The sequence below is a fragment of the Sabethes cyaneus genome, chromosome 3, assembly GCF_943734655.1.
Source record: "Sabethes cyaneus chromosome 3, idSabCyanKW18_F2, whole genome shotgun sequence".
NCBI lineage: Eukaryota > Metazoa > Arthropoda > Insecta > Diptera > Culicidae > Sabethes > Sabethes cyaneus.
The window spans coordinates 3,206,321-3,222,995 of record NC_071355.1 but is presented as its reverse complement, the minus strand read 5'-3'; the positions used below and the strand labels follow the sequence as shown (position 1 = coordinate 3,222,995).

Genomic DNA, 16,675 nt, shown 5'->3' with positions numbered 1-16,675 from the left:
ATCTTTCTGGAGAGTACCGAGTCCGTTCGAATGATCCTTAGAGTCTTGTTGAGTCTTGCCACAATTGGAGTACTTTCAATGCTTTCACAATTGTGTACCCAAGATTTCCTTTTTGATCGTGTTAGTTCTTTGCTATATTCGGTTAGAGCTCTCCTATATTGAGTCCAGCGGTCCAGCCCAAAGTCATCTTTGCTCTATTGAACAGTTTTCGCGCCATTTTGCGCAGCTTCGGTCAAACTTTACGAGTCATCGTCGCGTGGTTGACGTAGATGTAATTGATGGGATTCAAAAGCAAAATGATTTTTAGTCGTGCTCTTCTGCATTTTCCTTTGTCATGCGACACCGGCTTTTTGAGAATTTTTCTTGAGAAAACTGTGCTCCAAATCCTATTAGTCAATGAGAATGGGCAGTAAAACGAAATACTCTCAGTGGTTGAAACAGAAGTGAAAACACTTTTATTTGCCGCATGGTATCATGGTTGCTATGACCGGGTTTTCTTTCTGAACACCATTAAAATATATGGCCTACTTATGTTTTTAAATAACTTATTTTTATTATCGTTCATATGCTAATACATAGAAAATTATTTCTAGTGCTCAATCCTCTTACTGGTAGGTGAATTTGAAATGCCCCGTTTCGAGCGCTTGCTGCTTGTCTCGGAATCATTTCCGTGTTCGGCTCTGTAAGATTGATCTTCTGCCTCACTGTTCGAGTTTTCCGTCATTTGAGTCTGAGCGGGAAGATCAACCATTTCTCGGGTTGATTTGTCGCGGAATGTTTCTGAAAAAAAGGACCATAAAAATCAAAACAACACAGCACAAATTTCACAACCCGACTCTTACCTGTTTGCGACCGCTCACCGGCAGGCCTTATCTTCTTTATTCGCCGATGTATCGTCGAAGCACGCAAACCCTTAGCTTCGCTACGTCTTTTAGCGTTCCGGACAACCGATTTGAAAAATTCCTCCAACAGTACGAAGGTGAACTTCTTATTCGTGCTACGAACAATCTTGTAGAACATGGTCAAAGTATTCTTGCAGTCCTTGATGGCGCATTTCTCGATATCACTGCGACTACCGCCGCTCCAGGAACAGTGCACCAGAAATTTCCGATCGAAGAAATTATCGATCAGAGTGTAGCAAGTATTCTGACCGCAGTAGTTATCTCCCCTGTCGCCGATCTTTTCACGCATCTGATCGAACTAAAGCGAAAAAATAGTTATTATACTTCCAATCGGTCAGCCCCCAATCATTACATTACCAATTTCCGCGCGAACATCGGATCGTTCAGATTCTGTTCCAAAATTTCCAACTCCTTCGCCGATTTAACCGGTTTGAAGTGGAAATTGCTTCCACTTACACCGGGTTCGTCCAGCGGATGCACAGCATCCGGTGATGTCACGTTCGGATAATACAAGGGAACCGGCGGTTCGGGACGGTAAACGGTACTCGGTGCTGGATGACAGTTGGCCTTCAGTGCGGCCACCGTCTTAGCAAGCAAAGCATCCATGACGCTTAGAACCGAATTGGTGATTTCGGTTTTTACCAAATCTAGCTGATCGCTGATTATTCTTTTCAGATGTTCACGTTCCACAAAATGCTATTGACAATTCGAAAGAATTTAATAAAACCCAAAAATTAGTACTGTTTTTCAACTTACATCGCTCAACGGCTGCCTAGCGTCTAACCCAGAAGCCGGCATAAAGCCATTATTGGAAACGTGGTTGGCACTCAACTCCGATTGTGATACAGACTGGCTCGAAAGCTGATACGGTTCCACTGAATTTGTAGACAAGTTGTTGGAATTCAAACTCGATTCTTGGGATAATTTTCATTAAAACAAGGCATTCAAATCAACAGGAGGTCAACTTACTGCTTCGTACATCTGCAATCGCTAAAGTACTTTCAATTATACTTTCCGGTGAGACGTTGGTGTCTTCTATCTTAATCTGGTTGTTGGGGTCGCATAACATTTCCTCCAATCGTTGACCGGCCGTAGATTCGTCTGATTGTTCCTTCATGTCCATCTTGGCGTGCAGCAAGAACTCCTCTGTTTTAAGACAACGCAACCGAAAACGTTCCGATACTGACAAATCGTTCAAGCACTTTGAGCAGATTTGCTTTGAAAAACGATCCGAAGCAGTAATCTAAGTGATAAACGAGTGTTAATTATGACTTAAACTAAGCTTTGTACGGTCGCTATTAACCGTAATTCCACCGCAACTTTCAATGACGTCGGATATTTTGCTCTCAAACTCGTCTAGCTGATCGAACACGTAGAACATTTCATTTTCGCGAGATAAGCAACATCGGCAGCAGTTTGGCATGAGCAAATGGGAGGACATTTCCAGAACGGACAAATAAAATTAACACTAAACGGAACAACACGAAAAAAAAGTTAGATTTCCGTACTACAATTTGGAGAAACCGCTGTTGTTTACCTTCCTTTCGATGCCGTTGACGTCCATCAGTGCAGTGTCGATAAATTCCGTTACAAATTTGACATGTCGAAACCCAGTTGGCAGATTTTATTATACAGGAAATTGAAAATCCTTTGGGCCACCTAGGTTTATGCATTAAAGCAGCGGTTCCCAAATGGGGGTTCGCGAACCCCCAGGGGTTCGCCAAAACTTTAGTTCGCTGTAGAATAGTATAGGGAAATCCGTCAGGGGGTACGCGAACCGAAAAAAGGTTGGGAACCGCTGCATTAAAGGATCAACAAGAGGGACAAGGGGGTATTTTTAAGACTAAAATCTAATCCTCTCCATAAGTACATATCACAATTTCAGGCTGATCAAACGCTCTTATAGCTGCTTTCATTCAATCTTTGGCTGAACTATGGTTTAGTTTTAGAAATAAAAACCTTTTTTCAGTTCCTAAGCATCTAAATTTAATGATTTTATCAAGCTTCGGGTTTGTTTAGCTGCTTTCGAAATTGCATTGAAGCTTTTGCGCGCTTTATTCAAATAGACAATCTGTGAAATGCTGTCAATTCTATTTTTAGAACGAGAAATAGTATTGTAATGCTTTACCTGCTTTCTCAGTTCTGCAGCCTAATTAAACCATCTATTTTTAAATTATAAACATAAAACGCGTCATTATTTATTTTGCCATAACGTCGTATGCTATATTTTAAATTTCGAATAACTTTAATTCGTATATGCAAGCTAATTAAAAATGTATGTCGTCTTCTTTCGGGAATTGAACCGCCGTCTTCTGACCCATAAGCACTCACCGTAGTGAAAATATCTTTACACCTAAAGCAGTCGATAACTGACATATTGCAGGTTGCAGTAAAACGACTAAATGCACAGCAACTGCAAGGAAACAGTCACAGATCTGCCATCAGTGTTGCGATCTAAATAGAGCCATTGCTGTGCTTCGTAATAGAGAATATTATCACTCGTTTTTCTTCTTCAAACAATATCAATCAATCAAATTGTTTCCATGCTATTTTCTATTATCAGAAGAAATATTTTTAACAAAAATTGTGTGATAGTATCTAAAAACGCTGACGAACTGACATGACACTTAGAAGAAAATCCTTTAAAAACCATCGTCCTGCACATTTTGCTTACACACTAGCACCCTCTGTTATGCATGTTGCGGAGTAGCTTGCATTTGCAGGGTTTTATGCTGTAGGGTTTTGCACATTTGAATGGTTTTATACTGAAAACTCAAAAGCAACACTTGCACGCCGCGGGATGGCCATGTTGCGAAACATGCTTTTTTGAAAAATGAGTGGTTTTTGATTGGACGATGGAATTATCGCGAGTGTCTCGTCTGTTTGTCTGTGCTAAAAACATCACATGTTATGCTGCAAGCATGTTTGTTACATTACTGCAATTTCCTATTCCAAAGTTTTTCGAAACCTTAGCATCACTGGTAAACAAAACATATAGTGAGTCGCTGTGCTGTGATTCGAATGAAAACTACTGGTTTCCACTTCAACACCTTTAAACAGCCGTAAAACGGTTTGATGTTTGTACAAGATTTGAACTAAAAACGAAAAATGTATTTATCAAGAAATCTCAAAATTGAAGAGTACACAATTAATTTAGATAAATAAAAACTTTGAAAGTAGAAATTAACGAGATGTTTTGCTACTGGATTTTTTCGAAATATTCCTGGAAAAGTCAGGGAATTTTATTTTCGCTAGATAATCGACACCTTGATGAAGCTCTGCCTTCCTTTGATTGAGTATGATATACGCTCGTCCGTCAATGAGGTCGCAACTACGGAGCTAGGTAAAGAAACCTCGAGAGCGCACTAAATGATTCCTTTTACGGGGAATGCCAACAAACGATGGAGGAAAAAGAACTTGGAAAAACTATATAATATAACCACCCCATCGGCAGACAACCATATGTTTTCGCCGCCAACATCTCGTGTGTGCGAAAATAAGATAGCATGTCAGCACTGCGTTTCACTCAACTGCGAGCAGTCTGATTTGGGCCCGCTGTCAAATTTTGAGCCCCGGACATGCTGTCGCTGACGTTTACTGCAGCTCGATATGGAGATGTCGATGGGGTGGATATAACTATAACTATAATATTATATTATAAGCATATTCACGAGAGAGAATTTGGCCAAGTTTCGACGAGCGCGGAATGAGTTGACCACGATCCTGAGGAGGAAAAAAGTCAGAAGAAGGACAAAGATCGTGAGGAGCTGGAACAACTGTTCCGGGCGAATGACACGCGCTAGTTTTACGAGATGGTAAACCAAACTCGTACGGGCTGCGCACCTCAGCCTGACATGTGTAGGGACGAGGGAGGGGATCGACAGGTGGAAGCAGTTCTTAGATGAGTCTCCCAACGGTGATATAACAGAGGAAGACATAACGTAAGTTAACCTAGGCGTGCCTACAAACGACGTGCCGACTTGTGGGAGCGTGCCGGCTCTCGATCTCGAAGAGATCCGGCGAGAAATTAGTCAGCTGAAGAATAATAGAGCCGCCGGAAAGGATCGACTCCCGGCAGAACTATACAAAAATGGCCAAGAACCGCTGGCAATGACACTTTACCTGATAATTTCAAGGAATTGGAAGAAGGGAATGGAAGGTATAGTCTATCCCATCTATAAAAAGGGCGGTCGGCTAGATTGCTGTACCTACTGCGACATTACGCTGGTCAACGTTGCCTCTAACGTGCTCTCCCAGGCTTTGTTGCGTTGTAGCAGCCGCATTGACTGCTCCCCAGACGTCCGAGCTGGAACACATCCTTTGGATTAAGTTATCTGGAGTAGTGTCCTGTCTGCTCACTGCCATCATGTTGCTTCTCGCGCCCGCGAAACGAGGGCATATGAAGAAAGCATGTTCTGCAGTTTCCTCAACATCCACGCATTTGGGTCACGCGGGGGCTTCGCATGCCCAAACTTGTGCAGATACTGTCTGAAACAACCATGCCCTGACAGAATCTGTGGTAATGTGGTAATCGAGGCCGATCTTGTGGTACTCCGTATGCCTCTAGTTCCACGTTGGTTGAAGCACTCTACGTCCTCGCTGATGATGATGCTAATAGCCATCATACCCGCTAAGATGCAGATTGCGTCATGTGAAACTGTGTGATACGCACTCGCCATTCTCAAGCATATGAGACGATAGGTGCTTTCCAGCTTGGCTAGATAGCTTTTGGTACCTAACGCCGATGACCACACCGGCCCGCCATACCTGAGTATGGACTGGACCACGTTGGCCAATAGCCTTCGCTTGCTGCCATATACCGCAGAGCTATTAGACATCATTAATTACATGTCAAAGAAATTACATGTCGCTAAGCATTTCTAAATGCACTGCAATCAGTTTTCATCGTAAAAAATCAGGGGGGTTGTGTACAAGACACGACCGCATATATAGGTGACGCAGGACTACGTAAGTCTCTTTGTAGTGATAGTAGCATATATACATGCTTGTAATCATTCGATTCTTCATGTATACATGCTATATGCAACATATACACATGCTACATGCGTTGTATGTAACATTTATCAAAATAGTAACATTGCATACGTTCAATTCTCAAAAGATTGTGCATTTGAAAACCACTTAACAAAATCAAGAACACAAACTATTGCTTTCCTGCTACCTTAATGAAATTAAAGATTGTTTTTATTACCCATGGTTCCCCACGTTGAAGGGATTTTACCAATTCAATCCTATTTTATCAACAGCACATCTTTTCACTACACTTCTAATGAAACGGCAAGCATGCGGTTCATACAGAGTCGTATTGTAACCGCACACTACAGCTGTAGCACATTTTTCCAACACAGATATCAAATTCGCCTAGGTTTAATCGTCTCGCAGATCGCAGTAAAGAATGTGCAATCTTTTGTGACAATGAACTTATGTCATTTTTTCTGGCATACTTCCCTAACACAGACATCAAATTGGACTAGGTTTAATCGCGTTCGTTAGAAATCTGTTGGCACGAGGGGGCTTTAACACTCTTTCTGGCGTACTTCCCAAGCAAGGACATCAAAATGGTCTAGGTTTAACCACGGTGATAAGAAATCTTGTTGAAATGAGGAAACTTCGTCACTTATTTTGGCTTACTTCCCAAGCACAGGTATCAAATTGGTATAGGTTTAGATCATCGTAAAGAATCTTCCAACCAATCACGTAGCGAGAATTATGGTAAAATATAGGTTCATTATTTTCAATTTTTCAATAGTTCAACATCAAAAATCCATACTTTTCTTCATTTGGGTAAATTCTTAGAAGATTTTCCGATCGATTGGTGTAAGAATATTGAAAATCGATCGGAAAACCACTGAGCTATTAGTGCTCTAAGCCTTTCATTTTTCGTGACGCTCGCATTTTTCGATTTTTTGGAATGACACCCTATCTCAAAACTTGCCGTAAGACGTAGTCCTACGTCAAAAGCAGCCTATGGTGCATGACTATCGCGTTGACGGAATACTTCTACAACGTTGCGATGTAGTCACCGATCTCGGAGTAGTCTTGGATGCTCAACTGACATTTAGGCAACATTATTCCATGATTATCAGCAAGGCTAATCGACAACTCGGACTGATCATGAGAATTGGCAAGGAGTTCGAAGACCCTGGTACCTTGCGAACCTTGTACTGCTCACTGGTGCGGTCAATTTTGGAGTCAGCCTGCGCTGTTTGGGATCCCTTTTACAATAATTGGATAAAAAAAATCGAACGCGTACAGAAACACTTTGTTTTAAGGGTTTGCCGTACACTACCATGGAGAGATTCTGACAACCTACCGCCCAATACGGACCTGTGCCTCCTAATAGGAATTACACCCCTCGAAAGGCGATGTAAAGATATCATGGCTCGAACTGCTCAAAAATCCTCGGCGGTAGCTATGATTGTCCAACCATCCTGTCGATGCTTCAACTTTATTGCCCTCGTCCCCCACAAGCCACAACGCCATCAACAGCTTCTTCGGTTGAACGCGCATCGCAAATTATAGCCAGCATGAACCAGTTCGTCGACTGGCTCTAGCGTATAATCAGGCTGATTTTACCTTTTAATTTTTTGATTTTCGGTAGTTTTTGTTAATGTTCGATATTTGTAACTTTGTGTTTAGCGTTTTGTATTGACCTTCGTTTCTCCAGACGAAAAGATATTGGGTTTTTATGCCGGCTTGAAAACTGCTATGTATGCATTTCTAAGCGGCTTTTCCCAATCATGAATATATTCATTAAGATAGTCCTGTCGGATGAAGTTCTCAATAATAAATTTATAAATTTATAAAATAATTTGTAAATAAATAAATAAATCATACGAGACAATGCTGAAATAGCTGTGGGAGCCTTCTTGCAAGCATAGTCGACGTGACTTCCGAACTTGAGCTTGTCATCGACCATGATTCCCAGGAGTTTTAAGGACCGCGTTGACGAAATAGTGCATTCCCCGACGCTGATATTTCCTTGCTGCACCGACTTGCGGTTGTTCACCCCGATAGCCTCCGTTTTATAATGGGCTAGCTCCAGTTTCCTGGATCGCATCCAATCTTCAACAACCGTCAACTCAGCCATCAACTCAATCTCTCTGATAGATTCACCGTAGACTTCCTAGGTGATGTCGTCCGCAAAGCCGACAATCACCACCCCTACCGGAAACTTTAGCTTCAACACCTCGTCATACATGACGTTCCACAACACCGGACCCAGTATGGAACCTTGCGGAACCTCTGCGGTGATTGGAACGCTCTTCTGACCCTCCTCCGTGTTGTAGCATAGCACACGATTCTGGAAATAATTTTACAGAATCCTGTACAGCGACACCGGCACTTGGACGTTCCGAAGCGAGATGGCTATGGAGTCCCAGCTAACGCAATTAAACGCAGTTCTCACGTCGAGCGTGACAACTATGCAATAGCGGATACCTGTCCTCTTGCGCTAGATTGCCTCGACTGTCTTAGTGGGAGACAAGATGGCATCCACCGTAGATTTGCCTTTTCGGAAACCGAATTGGTTCCTTAACAGACCGTTTGTACCCTCAATGTACTGTACGAGTCTGTTAAGGATAACCCTCTCCAGCACCTCTCCGGCATTATCAAGCAGACAGATCGGCCTATATAACGAGGGGACACCCGGAGGATTTCCCAGCTTCGGCCAGGATCAGGTTCTGTCGCTTCAGACTTCGCAGACAGATGGGTCAGGGAAGTGGCCAGCCTCCACGCATCTACTCATTACTGCCCCGAATACGGACGGATTTAGCGATCTCAATGAGTTCCTCGTTCGTAACCGTCACTTCCTCCCCGACCTCTAAACAGCCATCGCCCACGTTACTTTGGATGTCCGGCTGGGAGGCCGACCATCCTACGTTATGGTCTGAGATACTGGAACGTCGGCCGTGGGACAACTCAGCGGCTTGGGGCCAGTGCCTCGGCTCGTGGCCTTCGGTGATCCGCTCCAGCGTCTTTGGCGATTACTCTGCGGGAAACCCCTCGTCTGCGGTTGACACTACCTCTTGAACTGGGAACCTGCTTGTCGTCCATATAGTCGCCGTTCCGGACCTATTCGAGACCCATTTACCGTTTCCCGCAGAGATGCGGTATGGGTCCGAGATGATAGCAATGTCCGTCAACGACTCAGTAACTACTTGGTACAACAGCTGCTAGGCCGCGTAGCAGTAATTCGAGTTTAGTTGCGTTACCTGCACTTCGCCCGTGTTTTAGTCGTCGGCGCGCCTGCCGGGCACTTTGGGCTTCCTGTTGTGTGTGGCCGGTACATATCAGGCACTTGGACGGCGCAGTCCAGTCCCTTGCCCGCACCACCACTGTTCCAGGACTTGTGCCCTCGCTCAAAGCACCGGAAGCAGGCCTCCGGCTGCTGGAACACGCTCAGTGGGCATACGAACCATCCCACCTTCAGTTAGCCACTTTCAGGGCTGCATTTCGGGTTGATTTAAAGTCCAAGTAACAACGGTAACTAAATTGCAAGAGCAATTTATGTTTTCAGGTTGGTTTAAGGCGGTCAAAGCTGCGTAAAGTAAGCACCTAAATGGTGTTTGAACAAGCGATGATTTAGCAGCGTTAGGTTTTTCACACCTGTTCTCACTCAAAAGCTGATAACCAAGCTAAGTAGCGGATTTTTCTGCTATCTGCTAAACAATCCGTTTCTAAACAGCTATAAACATGGTAAATTCTCTTAATTGTAACGTACCAGTTTGTACAAGGGGTGCAAAAGCAGTTGATGTTCAACGCGTTCCAGAAGCAGACGAAGATGATAAAAATTTCTATAACGCATATTCGAGTATCTCGAAGAGTAATCTGATAGAAGAACGCAATACTCTAGGATTATCGCCGCTCATTTACTTACGGCGGCTCTTCGTTCTGATTCAAAATTTTCCTGTTTTTGACTGCCTTGTCGGCTCTGTAGTCTACCGTTCCTGTAGCACCAATACATGATGCCACTGGCAATAGACACACTCACACATACTTTTGTTGTGCGATGAATTACGGGTGGTGGGCAAAACGGCTCTTTCGAAGGAGCGGCTCTGAACCGTTCATTTTCTGCTGCGAAACCGTATCAAGTGAGCGAGTGTTCACGAGTTCGCTAAAGCTGCGAATTCGAGTCACAAAACTAAATGTTACCTGTTTCGGGACGTTTCATTTGAACGGCTGGCACGTGAACTCGTCGCCCGTCCTCTCACAAAGCATATAGGTTCAGGGTTCAGGCAGAAGTTTGATCAATCTGCCTGTAAATGTACGCACTACCGTTATTATTAGGAAGAAGAAGAACTCTGGATTGGAGGCCTGGGAAAGAGAAGACTATCTTTGCGAGTCTCTCCTCAGGTTTTAATTATAATATGTTTTGATGTTTTAGGTAGACCCAAAAGGTCTCTCGACCGTTATAGATTGATTGTTTTTCGAGATTTTAATGACTGAGGTATCACGTAAAGAAATGAAGAAATGGCTGGTCAGAAAAATCACAATCATTTCAATAGTATAACTTGTTTTTGGGAGAAGTTGTTTCTATTTGAATGTTTATGTATACAAACCAGGTTCCTGTAATATATGTTCTGATTGAACATACACAATCACACGTGGTGGCTATTGCTGTTCAACAGTATTTGAATTACATTTGATTTGCTAGTTTTCACAATTAATACTATTTTGCTGGTGGAGGTCAAAACTCACATATCAAGTAAATATCTTAAAACTAGCTAGATTACTAGCTACAACTAAGCCTAGATTACGTTCTATTAAAAGAGAGCTTATCATGCAGTAGCCAAAAGATTTTCGCATCGATTTTTGTCGAAAATTAATTTGTAATAATGTTTGAGCTATAGTAACAACGCCCAGTCTGTGTCATTTTAATGAACTAAACCATCAACATAATCAAATTATTCCAATATTTTATTTTTCATACAAACTATGTTTTCTATTAGGAAGATTTTGTCTGTTTACTTTCATTGTGGTTCGTAAACGTGATTTTTTCAACATGACAATTGATTTATTAAGCTCGGATCGAATGTAATGACAGGTATGTTCAAGGCATGTACAGAATAAGGAATGTTCCTGTTCTTTTGAGATATAACTTTGCAACATTTTACACGAGCTATGTGGTTTAGTACATAAAATCAAGATTTTCTCAGTTCAGGCATATAGATACCCATCAGCTGGACGGGGTTGCTAAAAATATCATTCTATTTGACAAGTTTTGATATTTTGAACATCATAAAACAGCCCAGTACCTAACTAACTGCGCAGTAGCAATACGAAAGTTAAATCAAACAAACTTTTGGGGTAGGTAAGTGATGTATATCTCTGATGTTATGCTGCTAGCATTAGAGGGGGAGTACAATGGATTGAGTTTTTCTTTCCCTCTGACTCACTGTGTTGTTTGCAGGGGCTTGCGATGGGTGCCATGTTTTTGTTGCCAACATCTCAGCACATCTCGACAAAGGTTGGCAGCAAATCTACCTGTCAGACGGGCGCTATTTCTTGCATTTTTTGAAATAGCGCCCTTCGTTAAGTGGACTGTCAAACACCGTTCGTTAAGATACGGATAGCACCCCGCTGGTTGTTTGTATCAACATTTTGCAGCACTGGCACCAATACATGCCCGTTGCATGCTTTTCATAAGAGCAGGCCAAAATGAAAAGTTCATGCAGCCGTTCCCGAAAATGAACGCAAGCATAAAAGAACAAAGGAAAAAAATCAAAGCATGAGAAAAAGAAGACCATCTTTGCGACCCTCTCTCTCCCAGATCATAAACCCAGATATTTTTTTCTGTAAAGCGTGTGTGTATGTGTGCTAACCAAGCATTATCCTGCGGGTAAGGTAGGCGCTACAGCATATATACAGTGTGTTAGCATGTTAAGAGTATCAAAACAGAATTGACGTGTTCAAAACAGAGCAGATTGGTTTCAACATCGGAAGAAAACGAAAGTCGACTGGTCCTTTCCGTGACGAATAGTTTGTTGTAGGCGATTGTGAGAGTAACTCTGAGTGCTAAAACAAAGAATGGAACCCGAGAAAATGGAGCCAGAAAAGGTGGAAGCAGAGAAAATTGAACCAGAGAAAATGGAGCCAGAAAAGTTGGAAGCAGAAAAAATGGAACCAGAAAAACTGGAAGTCGACCCTAAGCCACAGGCACCGAAAAAGGTAAGAGCAAATTATCTGTTTTAATAAATTGTTATTTCAGTGTTCTAAGCTCATTAAATTTATTAGAAAATAACTGATTAAAAGCAGAATGGAGCACCCTATTTAGTATAACACCCCTCTTCGCATAACAGTCCCACAGAGAAAATGTCGATTGAAGTGCTTAATTAGTTTTCCCTAATTTAAATTCCTGGAGATATTTGTTAAAATAAGCAAGTATCAATAAATTAAGCAGAAATAAATTACGGATTATTATGGGACATCAGTTCCATACAAATAATTTTCGCATAAACCTCACACATACATATTGATGCACAGTCTGTTGTTATGATTTTAATCATCCGCACTGTTTACATTAAAGTGAATTTAAATTGGGGTGGGTGATAACTTCGTTCCACACCCACTGGCCCCTTCCCTTTGCATTGATACCGTGGAAAAATTTAAACTTAATGCTAGCAAAAGCGCCCGAGCTACGTTGGCCATGCTTTATTAGTTTCGATTATTGGGAAGCTGCTGCTTCTGCTGGGAAATTCCACTAAAACATATGAGAGCAACAAGATGGCAGCGGAAAAATCTTACGATGAACTCGCAGGTGTATGTATGCTCAAACGTTAATGAACGTGCTTCGAGGATTGGTTTTTTTTCTCAATTCAAAGATGGTTGAAACGAAGCAAGGTGAGAAATGCGAAAAGTGGAAAGGATTTATCACAAAATGTGGTTATCCGGAGGCTTATTGTGTCTACCTACCTATATTGATTTTCGGAAATTGCTACCCGTTTGTGAGATTGAAGTTCATGGACGCCATCTTGGATGTTGGCACAATATCCCAATTAGGAAGGTTGGGGGAATTTTGTTACAAAAATCAGCATGAAATGGGTGTTTTTAAGTGCAGTAAATCAGGCATTGATGATAAATTATTCCAATACTGTGAGGAGTGATAAGCCACATCCACTTGAATGTGGATATTTTCAATTTGGGACAAAACAAATTGGCCTACCATTTTATCAGTTTTCCAATCAATTTTCACAATAAAAACAAAACCAACATGGGACAGTTATGTAACGAGGGCAATATCGAATTCGTTTATTAACCTGGCTCGCAAGAGTTTATACTAGAACATAATTTTTACAAGTCAATTTGCCAAACTTTCAATCAACGTTTATTGATTTTTGATTCGAGTGGAGCCCAGGTTAGAAACAAATTTGCTATTAGGTTTCTATCAGTCTTTTTTACCCTCACCACTATCTGGTACGCTTTGGCTAATAAGCGCTAGTGCTTCAAACGTCCGCGGTTCCCAAATGGCAAGATCTGCCAGCACTTTTCTACAAAGAAAAAATCATTAAAATTTCGCTTCCCAAAAGAAACTTATGCCTTACCGATTCAGCAGTATATCGTTTCGGTACAGTCCTTCCTGAAATTCCGGAAACTGCACACCATGCTGTTCGCAGCCAGCATTGACACGCTGGGTCCAGAGCTCTCGCATGTCCTGCTTTTTCAGCGCACGGCCTTTTGTGGCATACGCCAGTGCCCGGTGTACGTTTCGAATGGTAATGGAGTAGCAATTTCGCGGGCGTCCGATGTAATGCTGCCGGAACAGTATCCCATTATTGTTACGTTTTTATTCACTATTTACCTAGCTCTCGGAGTCATCTGGTTTTGCTTCCCAAGTTCCGCCGGGTGTTAGAGCTATAATTCTACACTTACCGCAGCCAGTTTGAAGATTCTTCGTTTTCTCCAGAACTCATCCGGTCTACGAGCACGTACCAGGCTGATCACAGTTGTAAAAACCATTTCGGACTATTAAATCTGAAGAATTATTTTAAATTTTGCATTAGCGCACTAGGAAGGAAGACAAACACTGTCGCTGTTGTTCCAGTTATGTCACAAATGTGGCGGTGTAAGGGTGTAACCCAGGTGGCGAATTTCATAATCTGCGCACAAGCAAACAGACACTGACAGTTTTCGCTCGATTTGCTTGTTCTCCATACACTGAAATAATTTTTAATGCGAAGTTAAAATTCTGCGTTACGTTGAAATTCTAGAATTTAAATTGTTGCTGGGTGCTATCTCGCGTTTGCAAACTGGTCTTATGTAATTGAGGCTCTGAAGCCGCTGCATGTCCGTGCACGCACGAGCATGTTAATTGATTTGGGCTCAGACAACGTGTTCGTCTGTACCTGAAAGTAGCGCTTTGTTTGCTGGTAGCGAATAAGGTTGAAAGCAGCTCAACTTTACTCGTTACCCGAGGACGTGCGGACTTACTGTCCAATACACTAGCCGTTCGGCATCATAGTTGAGATTACGAGTGAGCAAGCGGTGTGCTCATCAAATTCATACATTTTCCATGCCTCACTCATTAGAGCCAAGCTTTTGATTTTGCTACCTGTCATGGAAATTTCGCTTACCTGAGAATAATGTGAAATATGCTGATGCTCTCTTCAATCCTGCATGAGGAAGAGGTAGTACCCAACAAACGGTTTTTAGTAGTATTTTATTCAATCATATTATACAGCAAAAATATATCATGTAGGGTATCACACCGTGCGCCTGGCACGGGTTTTAAACCTTCACGCTTAAAAAAATTAAGACACTAATGATTGAAATTAGCACAAAAATAGAGCGAGATTCGAAACGAAAATGAATAGGATCTGACTCATTCTTGCAGACAAAGTGAAACTGCTAAAAAATTTGAGTAATTCGGCAAATTCTCAGCTCAAAGTAGCTTAAGCCAAACGCCAAATGGTAATCGGAGTACATAATTAATAATAATTTGCGTAATTATCGGATTATCGAAGGCCAAACGTCTCCCGGTGTTGCCGTAGCTTGATTGCTTGCAGGGGTTTGGTGAGCAGGTCAGCTTGCATATGCTCCGTCGGACAGTACTGGAGACGGACGATACCTTCTCGAACCATCTCCTTAATATAACTGTACTTCGTAGCCATTGTACCTGCTGTAGGCACTCTGCTAGCGCGACGTATTCGGCCTCGGTATTGCAGAGCGCGTCACACACTTCTGCTTATGGTAACTCCTTCCAATAATGCCGCCGCCGAACTTGAAGAGATAACCCGAATTAGACCTTCGGTCGCTGACGTCGTCGGCCTAACCGGTGTCTACGTAGCATTCAAGTTTCCCGTCATCGTTGCCCAGACAATACTCGTATACGTAGCATGCGAGTTTCCCGTCATCGCTGTCCAGACATAACTCCGTGTCGATGGTACCTTTTAGGTAACGTAGTACCCGCGCTTGGCCTCGCTCCAGTCTGCTTCCGTCGGTCTCGTCACTCGCCGGCCGAGAATCGAAGTATAGCAATCTATATATCTGGCCTTGAGATCACGGCTGCATATAACAAAGCCCCTATGAGATTCTGATATTGCTCTGCATTTGGAAGTCGTCTGGTCTTCTCCTCCGTTTGTTGGAGAAAGATCCATCAGGATTTTCGACGGTTTCGAACCGCTCCAGGACACGATTCAGGCTGGCCTTCCGGTCGATGCGGTACTGTCCATTTATTGTTCGAATTTGGATGCCGAGAAAGAAGGATAAGTCACCCATAACAGTGATCTTGAATCCACTGCTCAGGTTTCGAACAACCTCAACGAATTCATTCGTCGTGTAGCACAGATAGCAATGACGTCATCGACGTAGATGAGTCAGCTTCAGGACGTCGTCAAATCGCTTGTTCCAAACGAAACGTGAGCAGCCTGTTTCAGCCCGTACAAGCTGTGCTTCAACCGGCAGACTAATTTCCGATCTTTGCTCTCATAGCCCGGCGGCTGCCGCATATAATGCTCCTTCTTAAGTCGCCCGTGAAGGTAAGCGGCTTTGATGTCGATTTGCTTGGCCATCATCTTTCTCCTACTTGCGATAGTCAACATCGTTCGAAATGTTACCTGTTGTAAGCATCGTCACCGTCAAGTCGAAATCTTTGCCACCAAGCAACGTCGTCGTCTTCCCAGCCATGAAATTGCTCGTCTTCGGAATCATTTTTCAATACATTTTGTTCCACTGTCACTTTCGGAGGTTCGGTTAGTGTCAATTCCATTTCACTTTCGGCTGGCGTTGGTTGTTCGGCTGCTTCCTGCCAGTGCGCTTCGTCACCGATCGACTCGTTTTCAATCTCCAAGACCCTAACATCTCGGCTTATCACGATCTGACCGGTGGCACGGTTGAGCATCCTGTAGGCCTCATGCTCTCCTGAATAGCCAACAAATGTCATTTTAATGCTTTTTTTTGTCCAGCTTCTTGCGCTTCACTGCTGGAACCCGAATAGTCGAAGATGATTTAGATCGGGCTTCCTCCCGAACCAGATCTCGAAAGGTGTGCATCCTACTGCTGTTGAAGGCAAGCGGTTTTGTAAGTAACAGGCAGTGTTGATTGCTTCGGCCCAAAATCGTTTCGGCATACCAGCGTCCAACAACATGCATCGGCCCATGTCGTCCAGGGATCCCCAGAATCGATCAGCCACGTTCGAGATCGATTTGCATTCATATTTTGCCGCACCATAAACGTGAACGACATTGAGTCGTTTTCGCGCACTTGTTTCACGTTTTGTTCCTGTTTCGACTTATTCTTCTTTTTCTCGCCTTCTC

At 42.8% G+C, this 16,675-nt stretch overlaps 2 protein-coding genes across 3 annotated transcripts; both read right to left on the bottom strand.

Annotated features, from left to right (window-relative positions):
* Nucleotides 1-564: 564 nt before the first annotated feature.
* Nucleotides 565-2,461, bottom strand: LOC128740001 (uncharacterized). Of its 2 annotated transcripts, XM_053835513.1 has the most exons (7): nt 2,440-2,461; nt 2,206-2,370; nt 1,872-2,145; nt 1,659-1,816; nt 1,260-1,598; nt 843-1,200; nt 565-780 (listed from the first exon to the last, which is right to left on the bottom strand). In XM_053835513.1, the coding sequence occupies exons 2-7, from the start codon at nt 2,341-2,343 to the stop codon at nt 590-592; spliced, it is 1,458 nt and encodes a 485-aa protein (XP_053691488.1). In that variant the 5' UTR covers nt 2,344-2,370; nt 2,440-2,461; the 3' UTR covers nt 565-589. The 2 variants fall into 2 exon arrangements, with proteins under 2 accessions (XP_053691488.1, XP_053691486.1); XM_053835511.1 differs by lacking the exon at nt 2,440-2,461 and having other exon boundaries at nt 2,206-2,393.
* Nucleotides 2,462-12,179: 9,718 nt separating this feature from the next.
* Nucleotides 12,180-13,959, bottom strand: LOC128742599 (39S ribosomal protein L20, mitochondrial). The gene is made up of 3 exons (XM_053839011.1): nt 13,794-13,959; nt 13,466-13,674; nt 12,180-13,411 (listed from the first exon to the last, which is right to left on the bottom strand). Exons 1-3 carry the CDS (start codon nt 13,878-13,880, stop codon nt 13,309-13,311), a joined length of 399 nt encoding a protein of 132 aa, XP_053694986.1. The 5' UTR covers nt 13,881-13,959; the 3' UTR covers nt 12,180-13,308.
* Nucleotides 13,960-16,675: the final 2,716 nt, after the last annotated feature.